Genomic DNA, 14,571 nt, shown 5'->3' with positions numbered 1-14,571 from the left:
GACTTTTGCTCAACCTGGCTGACAGTAATCTTAGTTTGGAAAAATGAGAGGGCTAGAGCCTTGGAACCCATAATGAGGGGCCGGTACTGGCACACACATGTGTAATCTTGGTTGGAACTTTCATGTGCTGTGTGCATTATCAGTTACATGAGTATATCATGCTGCTAAAATGGATCAGTGAGTTAAGGCTTACTGCTGACATCTGCAAATGGTGCAGAATCTTCCCAAACTGTGTCAGCTGGGGCTTTTCTTCTTCAATCTCTGCCTTAAATTGAGTGGAAGCAAAGAAGATGCAGGCGAAGAGCACTTGGGTTACAAAAGTAGATGGACATGGAAAACCTGGTGATCGATAATTTGTATCGGGGTGAGGCAGTCTGCATGGTTTTCTAGGGTCATTGTGTAATCACCAAATCTGGAAAGTATTTGCTTGTTGTCAAAACACAATTAAATGACAAATTTTGAATCTGGATGATACTGACCAGTGGAATGAGATTAGCATTAAAGTGAAAGGTAGCATAATGATGATCTTTAGAAATACTTACATTATCGGTCCTTTCTCAGAGTAGAACACCTCTGGTGTGATTGTTTTTTTTTCACAGAAGTGGTTTGACCGGGGCAGGTTCAGTTTCAGTCATGTGAGTTGCTAGTGATGTTGCACTTATGGTGCAGAGTGTTGATTGTACCCTATGTATCCTGTAGAATTAGAGTGTGATAATATTTCTCATAAGTGGCTTTCATTGCTGTGCCTTGGCCAGCATCCTGACTGGGTACTGTCTAACAGTGGGTTTCACCCTAGACAATTATTATTGAACTGTTTTTTTTGGCCATTTATTCTGCCAATTTGACTAAGGGCCTGATTACGAGTTTGGCATGGCGGGGTTGAGTCTGCACCACCGCTGCACCGGCAACCCCGTGGTCGAGTGGCCCATCAGATTATGAGTGCTTTTCATGTCTTACAGGATTTTTTTATGTTCCCACAGCAGTTCCCTGAAAATGGGCAGCACAAAAACTGTTCCTGCACCGCATGGACTAATATGGCCATCCCTGCAAGAGCTGAGGTGCATACATGTTCCCCCTGCATGCTCCCCATGGGGTAGAGGCACAAGGGGGCATGTAGGGACATTTGTTTTCTCTCTGCCATAGTTTTCATGGTGGTGGAACCGCCATGAAAACGTAGTGGTGAGGAAATTTATAAAATGCTTGGTGGGACGGTAACGATCCCGCCAAGCATATTGCAGCCGCTACCCCGCTGCACCACCACCAGGGAATGGCAGTTTTCTCTGGGCTGTGGCAGGGCAATGGAGGTCCGACAGCTCTAATTGTAATAGGCTGATCAGAGGACCACCATCACAGTGCCCTCGCAAGTCTGTAGTTCTGTGGACCGCCAGAGTCATAATTGATCCCTAAGAATGTTTGGTCCCTTGCCATGGTGGTCTTTCCAGGGTGTTTGTGTCCTCTACTTGTATTGCTGCAAGGACTCTTCCATGTCTGACTGTGGCATTTATGGTCAGAAATGACCAGTCCTATGCATGGTATCCATTTGTTGATTATAGATACTTGGCCGATATCTTGCATTGGGTATAGTGCTAGGAGCCCACAGCTGCCTTAATACGTTTGCTCTCAGAGTTCAGTGAACTGTTTGAGGTTGCAATTAGCTCAGGGGCCAAGGTGCTTTGTTATGGCAATGTTTGGACAAAATATTGAGTCCTAAATATTGTATCGACAAAATATTATGTCATGACTATCGGTGACTAGAATATTGTGAAGGTAAGTTTCTATGGAAAAGCAAAGTTTTACTATATTTAGCGCCACATGTATGTACTTTGACAATATATATACATCTTCCAAGGTAGGTAGATGAGGATTTAAGAATAGTAAATCTATACTTACCTACTTGCACTTACCTTCTCAATATTTTGAACCTCAATATTTTTTATACATTTAAATAATTTTTATTTGAGTTAAAAAGAGAGTACCAAGATTACAATCAGTATAAGGAAATAACAAAAATTCATCTCTTAAAGGTATAAAGATTAAAAAAAATATGTTACTGTTATGATAAAAAAAATCACTGTAAAATGCACTCGTATACTATAAGGTAAGTAAAAAGAGAGTAGTGTACCTATCTTAACATTAGTTAGTCATTTATATATTTTAAGACAGAATAAAAGGGGAAAGAGAGTGGATAGGAAAGGAATAGAAGAAGAGGAGGGAGAGAAAAGGCAAGGAAAAAAAAGATAGACAAATAGAAATTAGGGTAAAGATAAGTGTGAAGATAAAAAAGTAGTAAAGGGTAACCAAAATAACTCAGACTTAATTTTCGGAGATAACAGTGGAGGTGAAGAAGTAGAAATTCTATGCTCATCACAAATAAAATTCCACCATGTTAACGTGCATATTTTAGAATTATCTTTCCAACAAGTAAGAATAAACTTAAAAGCAAGAGCAAAAAAAGGTCCCATAACTTCGATTTGGAAGAATTGTCATGGAAATCAACAGACTTAATTCCAAGAAAAAACATGTTGAATTGATAATGGAATACAACATTGAAATATCTTAGAGCATTTAGACCAAATGGATTTTCAAAAGTTAAAAACATTAGGGCAATAATATAATAAATGAAGTAATATATACCAGTAGAGGAAAGACATGACCAGCAAGGAGGTGAAGTAGACGGATTGATTTTATGGATAAAAACGGGTGTATGAAGCACTCTATTGTATAGTAAAAGTAGGGATTGAGTAATACTGGCAGCTTTGGAGGTAGTAAAAATGTTGTGCCTTAATTTATCTAATTTTTGAGTTTAGAGGGACATCGAAAGGTCTTGTTCCCATGCTGTTTCAATTGAGGATTTTAGTCTATCAGAGATAGGAGCGGATAAAAGTTTATATGTGAGAGAAGCTTTAGGGTTAGACTCAGAAGTAATATTGTATAAAGGAGTCAAGGGAGTAAATGGAGAAGATTCAACAGGGAAGGTTTTGGTTAATAAAAAAGATTGAAGTATCTGTGATAATTGGGAGTATCAGGATAAAGAAGAAAAAGGAAGACCATAACATTCTTATAATGTAGTGAAGGGTATAATAGAATTTTGAGATACTAATTGGTGAATATTTATGGCAAAACTTAATAAATGTATTGAAACGGACAGAGGAGGCAAAAAAGTTTGATAAAAATCAGAGCTAAAAGTGAACAATGAATGTAATAGATGTTGGGAATATTTTAAGATAGGATGTTTGGAGATAAAAGTGCAATTGGTCATAAAGATAATATCGTAAAAAGAAAATCATGTAATAGAGAACGTTCAAAATGAATCCAGACAAGTATAGGGGAGTCTTGATATTCTCTATTTGAAACATAAATTTGTCTAATAAAAAAAGCAGTATGATATAGTTTAAAATTAGGAGACCTACGCCCCCTTCATTTTTTGATTTGATTAAATTGGATGAGCAATACGGGCAGGTTTATTATTCCAAAGAAATTTGGAACAGAGAGATTTCATTTGAGTAAAGCCATATTTAGGAATTTTAAAAGGTAACATAGAGAACAATAACAGAATGAGAGGTGCAATCATCACTTTGATAATATCCAATCTACCCCACCAGGATAAATGGAGAGGGGACCAAGAAAAGAGTGAGTTTTGAATCTTAAGTTTTAGTGCATTAAAATTGTGAACGAGAGTGTGAAATATGGTAGGTGAATACCAGACACCTAGGTATTTAATCTTGGTGGGCACCACATACAATTGGTATCAGAGAACATACATTGGTAATATAAGGAGCTTAAAGGTAAAATCTCAGTTTGTTTAATTTGTAAACATATTTTAGAATATAAATCAATCTCCTGTAAAAAGGGAGGTAAGGAGGTCAAGGGATTTGAGAGATAGACCAAAATATCGTCTGCATAAGCAGATAGTTTAGTTTCATAGGAATTGTGTTGGAAACCTGTTATAGAATTTAAAATAAGGGGATAGAAATCCACTGACAGAAACAAAAGCATGTGGTTCTTAGTATAATAGCTTGATAAATGAAATGAATGTGGGGCCAAAACTGAACCAATGAAGAGTTTTAAACATAAATGGCCAATTTATACGCTCAAATGCTTTTTAAGCCTCAAGAGATAATGCAGCAAAAGGATCAGTATACCTTTCCCCAATGTAAGAATATTGGCGAACATCCTAGCATTATGTGAGGTAAGCCTACCTTTAATAAAACCAGACTGTTCAGGTTTATAAGAAGGGGAATAATAATTCTTATCTAGAGACAAGATTTTTTGCAAATATTTTGCAATCTTAGTTAATTGATGAAATTGGGTGGTAATTCTTTACACAGGGTTTGGAAATAATTACAATGAGAGCATCTAAGAAGGAGCCTTCAGACTTAGATTTCTATAGAAAAGAGGTAAAAGCTCAAGTACATGTGGTGCAAAAATAGATGAAAAAGAGGGAATAAGTTCAATGGAAAAACCATCAGGACCAGGAACTTTACCTCTCTTCAAAGATTTGATGGAATCCAAAATCTCCTGAAGAGTTATATATTTTTCAAGGAGAGCCAGAGTGTCTGCTATGGTGGGAGGAGAAGGTAGATCGTTAACAAATGACGGTGTGATATTCAGGGGATGGGTATCTTCCGTGTCTAGTGAATTATAATAGGACTGAAAAGCATCAACAATTTCTGAATCAGATTGTAGTATATTGTTAGTAAGGTCATTTCAAATACTTTTCTTTTCCGATTTGACTTTTAGATAGTTTGCCATCATTTTACCAGCTTTATTCAGACACCCATGATATTTGGATTTTATTTTAAGTAGGATGTTGCAAGCCTCAATTGTAGCCAGCTTGTTCAAAGTGGATTTAGGTTTTATAAGGTCTTGTAGGTAAGAAGGAGATTTAAAGTAAAATAAGTGTGTTCAAGAGTCTTAATGTGTTTGAGGGTGGAAAGGTATTGGGAATTCAACAACTTTTTCCTTCTTGTAGTGTAAGCAATTGTAAAGGGTCTAAATGAGTCTTTAAACGCATGCCAGTTATAATGGACAGAAGCGTCACTGTTTTTTTTTTTAACTCAAAACAATCTTTTATAAAGGAAGTAGCTTTTAAAATAAAAGTTTGATCAGATAGTAAGGAGTTGTTGAATCTCCATCGAGCATGTTTGGGAGTCGCAAGGGATAAATCAAAAGAGGATAAAACAGGGGCATGATCAGAAATAAAAATGGAGCCAATCTCAGAAGATTTGATGGATGGGGAGTAAGGATTTAGAGATCAAAATATAATCAATTCTAGACATTTTTTGATGCACGTTTGAAAAAATGTATATTAAAATGTATCAGGGTTATTCGTTTTCCATACATCATAGAGTGGGAGGCAATAGCAGATTGGAATGCTTTATGTGATTTAAATTTGCAATTAGATTTCCTGTCAGAAAAAAAAAGTGTCTAGCCAATCATTGAAATCACCAGCAATAATAATATTAGGATTAGTAATGGAGGACAATTTTAATTAAATGTTATGCCAGAAATCTGGATCAGACTTAACCGGTCCATAAATATTTTAAAAAGTGACCTGTGTATTATAGATAGTGGCGTTAAGTAATACCCATTGTCCATTCCTTTCACATTCAGTTGATAGAATTAGAATTTTTAATGATCTGTGACATCATATAGCAACACCACCCTTATGGTTAACAGCAGGAGAAAGAATAACTTGACCCACCTATTGACGTGTAAGCTTAAGTGATTCAGCATTGTTACAGTGGGTTTCTTGCAAAAAGGCAATCTGACAATTAAGTTTCGATAAATGTGAGAATACATTTTGATGGTTAACAGAATGACCCAGATCATCGACCTCCCATGAGACAAAATTAAACATGTTGATAAATAAAGACAGGGGTACAGAAACATTGGTGACAAACCGCAAAAACAACAATGGAAACAAAAAGACACAATGCGCCTATAATCGAATAACATGGAGGTACTACCAAAATAAGAAAGAAGAAAAATAAATAGACACACATACAATTATAGAAAAAGGAAGAGGGGGAGAAAAAAGGAAGAATATAATGGAAAGGAGAGTAGAAAGAAAGAGGGAATGAGAGAAGAATTAAAGAGATAGAAAAATAAAGAGACAGATCAAGGACATAAAGCCAGATCTGAAGGAAGGGGATTAAGAAATGAGAACCAGGCATGTCAGCACCCAGTAGCAAGAACAATATTGGAGAGAAAATAAGAAAAATAGAAAAAAATCAGGCCCATGACTTGTTCCATTTCGATCATTTTGCCTTCCATAGTGATCCAGTGGTCTTCAATTTGTTGCACTTTTTTATTGGTAATATTCATTTTAAATCGGGTTAAGGGTACGTACTTCATCTACAATCGTATCTAAGACCAGATTTGGAGATGACCGGGAGTGGAGATGGAGGATCATTTTTGGCTCTTTTAGGTTTAGTAGCAGAGGAAGATTCCTTTAGCAAGATTAAGGGAGTCGCTGGCCATCTTAATGATGCGCACCAGTCAATGAGAGAGCTTTTAAGAGGTCCATATAATCGATTACTGGTGAGAGAAAGTTCAGTTGAGTTGTGTGAGGATACAAACAATGTGGGAAGGAGAAGGACGATTAATTATATGTAACAGGCATACATTTTCACAGCAGGTTGTGGAGCAGAGAATTTATGGTAGTTCCCACTGGCTTGCAAAACATGCAAGGAAACAGGGAACAGAAGACCTCCTGAAATTCCGCCCCACAGCTTATAGGTCCACATTCACATCACTTCAGGTTCAATCCCATATGAGAGCAAGTGCATCTAATCCACAATGCCAATAAGTTCAGCAATTATATATCACAGGGGCAATAGGCATAAAGTAGGCTAGAGACAAAGCAGTGCAAGTCATTTGTAGAAGTCTCTGAGAACGAAGGGCATAACGTATAGCAGGCATACAATTGAGAGTTTGGGCTTTACAATGATAAAACATAGTTGGCCAGAAATGATGACTTGAGGAAAGAGGGCAGGCTCATCCAAAGCGTGGCAACAATTCTGAGATCGAGGAATAATGATAAGAGCGGCGTGCCGATAAAATGGCAGGCGTTCGCATGTGAGGGAGAATGTCGTCACTGCAATAAAAAGAGCAGGACGAATCTTTAAAAGCTCCCACCTGCTGCAAGTGCGCAGAAACAATGCGCGGCATGAGGCCAGCTTAGAGAGCTTTGGCCATGGTCTCGGAGGGGCCGAAAATCAAGTCGTTAGCTCTATGAGGAAATGCAGTCCACCTACTTTTTGCCTCAGCGCAGAAGCCACACCCCAAACCTCGATATTTTTGACACAATATTTTGTGCATACTGTCAGTGATTCGTTTTTAATGTTGTCCAATACTTTTGTATTGTTGCATCTAAACAATGAGCTTGCCATTGAGGAATATCCATGTGTATGTCATCAGTCAGTTTGGTCCTTTTCCAGTTTGAGAAGAATTGGGTTGCTACATCTTAGTTTTGTTTTTGAAAAGCCATCGCGAGTGCCTCTTTCATTTTAGGTATTTTTGGTCCTTCTTACATGTTGATGGCCTATGATAAAACAGTTCCCATTTCTCCCGTTTACGTTTATTTTGTTCTCCCTCTACAGCATTAGCTCAGGCAAGGGACATACATTCCCTCCGAAGGAATACTGGCTAAACAATTTAGAGTTCATTGCTCCTAGGCGCTGCGAGGCCCCAGGGCGGTTATGCGCTATACAAATGCAATTTTTTCATTTTTTTTTCATTTTCCTTTTCTGAGCAGACCTGTGTTTGTTCCAAATGCAGCCAGGATTCATGACTTATTGGCTTCCCCAAGAGTAGTCGCTATCAGGTGCTCTTAGAGTCACAATTACCTTCATTCTGCTCGGCCACCGTGGAGGTTTTTCTCCAGCAATTGTCCATGCAGTTGTCTCATTTGATCCACTGCTTTACCTCGAGCCAACTTCACTCTGGGGTGCTTGAGCATGCCAAACAGTGACATTTCACCACAGCTCTCCAGCAAAACATGATCTTCTGTTCCCTTCCTCATCTCAACGTCTGGGTCTCTAATCTGGGCATTTTGTAACAAAGAGGAAGAGAGAGAAACACTAGAGAGAGCCAGACAGAAATCGAGAAAGAGAAAGCCAGAGAGAGAGAGAGAAGAAAGACTAATCACTCAACTCCTGAGTTCAGTCGGCAGCGCCATCTTGACATCCTTATGATGTTTGAGAGGAGGCACAGGCCTCAGGGTCTTGATGGCCTCTCCTAGAGTTCAAATGTGATGAATTTGAATGCTGCCGTGCCCTCTCTTGTTGTTTGTCCTGCATAAGGGGATCCTATTTCATACCTGGCGCTCTTGGGCACATTGGTAGATGGAACCCAGTTTGGAACTCTACAAAATCTGTCTCACAGTCAGGTTAGCTCTGCTCCTCCTGCCAGACATGTGAATCATGTAATCCGAGGCGATGCGGCCAAATTGCCTATGTTTGACTATGGGACCAATGAATCAAGGCTCACCACCGAGTTTCTCAACTGTTCTTATTGAATTAAATTTGATTGTAGTTTTAAATTAAATACATCTCTGGACCACCTGGTTACTCTTCAGATCCGTTTCTAGAGAGGTATCAGTAAACGTAAATTCGTCAACATGTTGTTATTGATCAGTGTACTATGTTCATGATTTTAGCACATGCATCATTCAAAGGTAATTGTGGAAAATCCACTTGTTTACCTTTTAAATTGCCCTCTCACTACATACGTACACTTCCATTTCCATGTGTCTTTTCAGCATGTACACCTTAGCAGTGAATATGTGTCCGATCTGAGATGCCTTTCTGATGTGTCCATCTTTAATACAAGTGCTGCCTTCTATGTACAATGGTTACCTATTTACTAGAATGAACAAAATGCGATGATGGAATGCCTGAAATAATCTCAGAAACTCATAATTCGTTGTGGATTCATTCTAGACTAGCTGGGCATTATCTAACTGCTCGGGCTTGCTGGCGCCTTCTGATGGTAAAGTCAAGGCTGAGTGGCTCTCGTCTGGAAAGGCACTGCAGAGATAAAAACAATGGAATGGAATGCGCCCAGAGCAATTGCCATACGTTTGTGCCACCTATTTGCTGTCGCCTGTTTGAAAACATTACATAACATTTTCAATGTTTGAGTTTAAGTTTGAGTTTAAAAGCACTTTTAAAGCGCACGTATACCGGCGGTTTCTTGGCGCTGTAGCTAGTGGGGACTGAGGGTTAAGAGCAGGGAGAGAGGAATGGGCATTTATTCAAAGGATTTAGTGAATAGGTAGGTTTTAAGACTTTTGCGGAATTGGGGATAGAGGGTGATGGCACGGAGATGAAGGGGAAGGGAATTCCAAAGGGTTGGTGCTAGAATGGCAAATTTGGAGCCGCCCCACTTCTTTCTCCGGAAGCGAGGGATGGTGAGGAGAGACTGAGAAGAAGAGCGTAGGTCCCTGGAGGGGACATAGGGAACGATCTCAGAGGAGATGAAGGCCGGTGCAAGGTCCAATCGAGCCAGGAAAGTGATGGACGCGAGCTTGAATTGGATTCTAGCCCGCACTGGGAGCCAGTGGAGAGATTTCAGAAGTGGGGTGGAGTGGTGGAATTTGGGAAGGTTGAAGGCTAGGCGGGCCGCCTGGTTTTGAATCTGTTGTAGGCGGCGCAAACTGTATGCAGGAATACCGGCATACAGAACGTTCCCGTAGTCCAGGCGGGACACCACCATGGCCAGAATGATAAGTTTGAGAGCGGAAAAAGTAAAGAAGCGGGACACCTTGCGAATAGTACGCAGTGAGAGGAAAGAAGAAGAGACCACAGAGCTAACCTGGGAGTGGAGGGTGAGTTGGGAATTGAGCTTAATGCCTAGTGTTTTAACTGAGGAGGAGGGGACAGGAGGAGAACCAAGAGAGGGAGGCCAGAAAAGGGGGGACCAGGGGCTGGATGAACCGCCCGTCAATACCAACTCGGTTTTGTCCGGGTTAAGTTTGAGGTGATTGTGGCTCATCCAGTCCCTGATGTGAAACATGACAGTTTGAAAGTTGAGGACAGCAGAAGGAGAGGAAAGATCAAAGACCAGCTGGAGGTCATCCGCATAATTAAATACGGTGACCTCCATCTGTTGCAGAGAAAAGATAAGAGGGGCGATATATAGATTAAACAAAAGAGGGGAGAGAGATGAACCTTGAGGAACCCCGCACTGGACTTTCCGGAAGTCCGCTGTGAAGTCACCCAGGCGAACAGCTTGGGTGCGGCCGCTCAGGAAGGAGGACAACCAGACCAGGGCAGTCCCCTCGATCCCCGCCGCCCTGACACGGGAGAGTAAGATGTTGTGGTCCACCGTATCAAAGGCGGCTGAGAGGTCGAGGAGCACAAGGGCCTGGTGATGATTGGTGTCCATACCCTCCCTGAGGGTGTCGAGGACCGACATGACCACGGACTCCGTGGAGTGTGCGGGGCGGAAACCAGCTTGGCGGGGGGCAAGGGCTCCATGTTTCTCCACAAAGGAGCTCAGAGCTCAGGTGACGTGGCGCTCGAGCACCTTAGCTAGAAATGGCAGGAGGGAGATGGGGCGGAAATTGGCAGGGACAGAAGGATCTGCCCCAGGTTTTTTCAAGATGGGCACAATTACCGCAGACTTCAAGGAGCTAGGAACTATGCCTTGCGCGAGGGAGCTGTTGAGGAGGTGAAGGGGGGGATCTGGGCAGGAGACAAAGATGTGGCGGAGGATATGGGCAGGACAGGGGTCAAGAGGGGAGCCAGATTTGATCAAAGGCACCAATGAAGTCAGGTTTTCCCGAGTGATAGGGGGAAAGGTGGTTAGTTTGCCTTTGGGAGGGGGACATTGGGGATCCACAAAAGAAGGGGGAGGTGGGGGGATGTTGGCCTTGATGGTGATAATTTTCTGGATGAAATAATTGTTAAGAGAAAGACAGAGGTCATTTGACGGGGCAGGTTTAAGCATAGTTCTGTCCGAGAATGCCAGGTTGTGAACGATGGAGAAGATCTCTATAGACTGGTTCTCCGCTGCTAAGATTTTGGAGGAGAAATAAGCTGTTTTGGCCTCCAGGATGCTTTTTTTGTACTGGTTAAGGATATTGATATATTCCAGTTTCAAAGTGGGGCAGTAGTTTCTCCTCCAGGCCCGCTCTGCGCGGCGAACTGTTAGTTGGGTGGCTTTAAGCTCTTGGTTAAACCACCGGTTGGCGTCTTTGTCGCGTTTAGAGGTAATGCGCTTGAGCGGGGCGACGGAGTCGCAGCTGCGGGAGAGCCACTGGTCTATAGCGTCAGCCTGGGAGACGGTGGTGAGGCCCTGAAGAGGCGGGAGAGAACCAGCGAGGAGAGATGAGAGATTCTCAAGATTGACCCGGCCCCATGATCGGACCCAGGTGTTTTTGGGTCGGGGGGGCATAGCTGGGGGAAGAATAGGAAGGAGAAATGAAATCAAATGATGGTCGGACCAGGTGCAAGGGGAGATAGATAAGGATTCCACAGGGCAGTTCAGGGACCAGATTTGGTCAAGCTGGTGACCCTTGATGTGAGTGGGGGAGTGAACATGGGGTGTGAAGTTAAGGGAGTGGAGGGTTTCGGAAAAATCCTTAGATGACAGACATTCGGCAGGATCGGAATGTATAGAGGCAGGTAGATCATGTTTTTATAGGGCTGATGCCTTTTTTTGTTTGAGGATTGCATTTCAATTTCTCAGTCTTGTCGTTAAAGGTGACTACATCAAAACCTCTAAAGAAAAATAATGCATGGAATTATGTAAAGACAACGAACATGTATGATTGTGGCTCTTCTTTCGAAATCATGGCTGTCGAAATCTAACTGCGCACCACCTACATTATTATTAGACCAAGTGATTGGAACGTGCATCACAATACATTGACTGTCTTTCATTTGTTTTCAGGTTGCCTATTCGAGGATGATCTGTGCAAGCCTTTTGAAATCTGCCTCAATGGTAAGTTCCAATTAAATGTTTTTTGTTTTGCCCACTTCTATTTCCCTCTCTCGTGTACATTCTGGCATGTCCCATATGTGAAAGCAAACTATAACACTAGCCTAAAATAGTTGGTGCAGTTGATATGAAGCATTTCACTGAATGTGTATTAAGAGTAAATCAATCAAAGAATAAACGTGAACATGTAACTGTTTCTGATGTTTGCTTTTTTAACACTAATGTACTGCATGGAGATGGAAATATAAGATCTGTAGTCACTTGGGGATTGGCATGGGCTTATATAAGACTACCAATACCACTTAATTTGCTTACATTTTGAATGGCAACAACGTACACATTATTGTGGTATAGGGTATGCTTTGAATTGGAGTAGAATGTCTTATGGGGTACTTCAAATATGGTTTTGGTAGGGCAAGAGTTCTGGTATGACGAGAGAATAGCATGTATTATAGGAGTTAAAGACCCCCCAACTGTGAGAAATGCGACCACAGATGTTTGAAGATCTTGACAGAAGCATATTTTCATTTAACAATGGCACTGCGGGGAAGATCTTTCAGCAGAGTTTAATTTGAGTGTACAATGTAAATCAAAACATATATTCAAACATGAACATTTAAAATAAAGCACAACATAATTGTCTATGTATTAACCAAATATCCTATTTTAGTGACTTATAAGCAACATTTATTTTTTAATGCGGGCATCAATTTAAAGTACCCTATGTTTAGACTTGTAGACAAAGTGAACATTCTAAACATAATGAAAAATGTCACCCTTGGAAAATCTAAAGTAAAATAAATCATTAGACCCAGGAGTTTGTATGCACTCTCAAAATCACCTACTAAGAAGCTGTATTGTGCTAAAATCACAAAATACTCGTAATCAGACCATTTTACGGCCAGTGTACCGGCGCAGGCTAAGAAATCACCCCCTATATAGTGTGTCAAGATTAGTTAGATAATATCCTTCAAAGGCCCTTACGATGCCCCACATTCTGCCACAGAGGCGCGAGGGATACCGTCCTTACTGGGTTCCATAATCAGGCAGCCATGGTCTTCTAAACTTATCACAGGTGCTCATGCATGCTCATTTGGCAGGAACACACATTTCCCAAACACCTGACCTAATTCCTAGAAAGTTGGCCAATGCTCCCTGTAATGCAGCAGAAACATGCGTATTCATTCCCCCTGCTGGTCAGCAAAGTTACAGCAGTTACACTTGTCCATGTGTCATCAAGGTGAAATTCCTCTTAGAGACAAAAGTAAAGTATAATGTTGTCACTCGAAGGGGGAAGTAAGAGGAGGAGTTTTGTCCTTTTGGTACCCATGCCATTACAAAACCTTTGCTTCCCACCACGCAGACACCTTTGCACTATGGCGCAAGAATGTCTGGGTTGGCGCATAGCAGCCAAAGGTACGCCATTGGAGGAAGAGAGCAGAGCAGCGCCACATCTTGGACAATACGGTGCTCTTCTGCTCTCTACTGTTTGTGTAAAGCAATGCAGCAATTTTACTTGCTGCCCTGCATTCTGCGACTTCTTTGTACATCTGGGTCTATATTTGCTGGTAAATAACACATACCGCATACAAAATGTCCGTACACAAAACACATGCTTGAAATGTAATGTTTTGTTTATTCCAAGGATTTGAAATCATAACAAATTAAATGTGTGTTTAATATGTCCATTTCTAAACTGTAGTGATAAGAAGTGTTAATTGCTGCAACTTACTTTATATGTGTATCAAAAACCAACAATTGAAGGTTCAACCGATTGATTTCATCTCTGCAACACTAGTCTTTGAGGATTGTAATGTATTGGGGAATCCAAGGGCAGGGGAATATTAATTTTATTGTGATTTGAGTGAAGAAAAGTATTAGTGCAAACTTCTTGTTGTTAATGAGACTAGGTAAGAGATTCCGTGGTCTGCAGAAGAGTGCAGTAGCTCATCGGAACCAATTATTGAAAAGTTAATGTGGTTGTTTGTCTTTAAGGGCCAGATGTAGGTATCCAAATACCGGTCGGAAACGGCCAAAAATACAGATTTTCGGCCGTTTCCGACCGGTATTTGGATATTGAGATGTAGGGGCATGTTAAATTACAGAATCGGTAATTTTACCGAATTTGTAATTTTTACGATTCGATAAAATACCGATTTGTTAAAATTACCGATTCTGTAATTCAACATGTAGGTAGCACTGTAATCAGTGCTACAAGGGTTTAAGAATTCGTTATTTACCACCAACTAGAAGTTGGTGGTAAATAATGAAAACCCTTCAAAAAGCATTTCTTTTGCTTTAAAAAAGTGCCATGTGGCAGACATACATTCCCTAAGGGCATGTATGTCAGCAACATGTGCACCCATGCACAATTGAGGGGTGCAAACAGGGTGTCAAAGTGACACCCTGTCCCCCTTGCAAATTCGGTAATTTTACTGAATCGGTATTTACCGATTCGGTAATTGGCATTGATTCCTATGGACCTCAAGGCCCATAGGAATCAATGGCAACTACCGAATCGGTAAATACCGATTCGGTAATTACCGAATCATTCCGATTCTGTAATTTCAAAAGTGAAATTACCTACATCCCATTTACCTACTCTTAAATACCGAATCGGCA

The 14,571-nt window shown here is 40.9% G+C and overlaps 1 protein-coding gene across 1 annotated transcript in view; it reads left to right on the top strand.

The window, feature by feature from the left end:
- Positions 1-14,571, top strand: part of LOC147668224 (receptor-type tyrosine-protein phosphatase N2-like) — a 945,343-nt gene that overhangs the window by 108,441 nt on the left and 822,331 nt on the right. Inside the window, exon 3 of the mRNA XM_086948690.1 lies at positions 11,902-11,952. Coding sequence (XP_086804816.1) covers positions 11,902-11,952 — 51 coding nt within the window. The remainder of the gene's footprint in view (positions 1-11,901; positions 11,953-14,571) is intronic.

The sequence above is a fragment of the Lissotriton vulgaris genome, unplaced genomic scaffold (assembly GCF_964263255.1).
Source record: "Lissotriton vulgaris unplaced genomic scaffold, aLisVul1.2 SCAFFOLD_469, whole genome shotgun sequence".
In the NCBI taxonomy this organism is placed as follows: Eukaryota; Metazoa; Chordata; class Amphibia; order Caudata; family Salamandridae; genus Lissotriton; species Lissotriton vulgaris.
The sequence above is the reverse complement of the archived record's forward strand: the minus strand, read 5'-3'. Positions and strand labels throughout refer to the sequence as shown.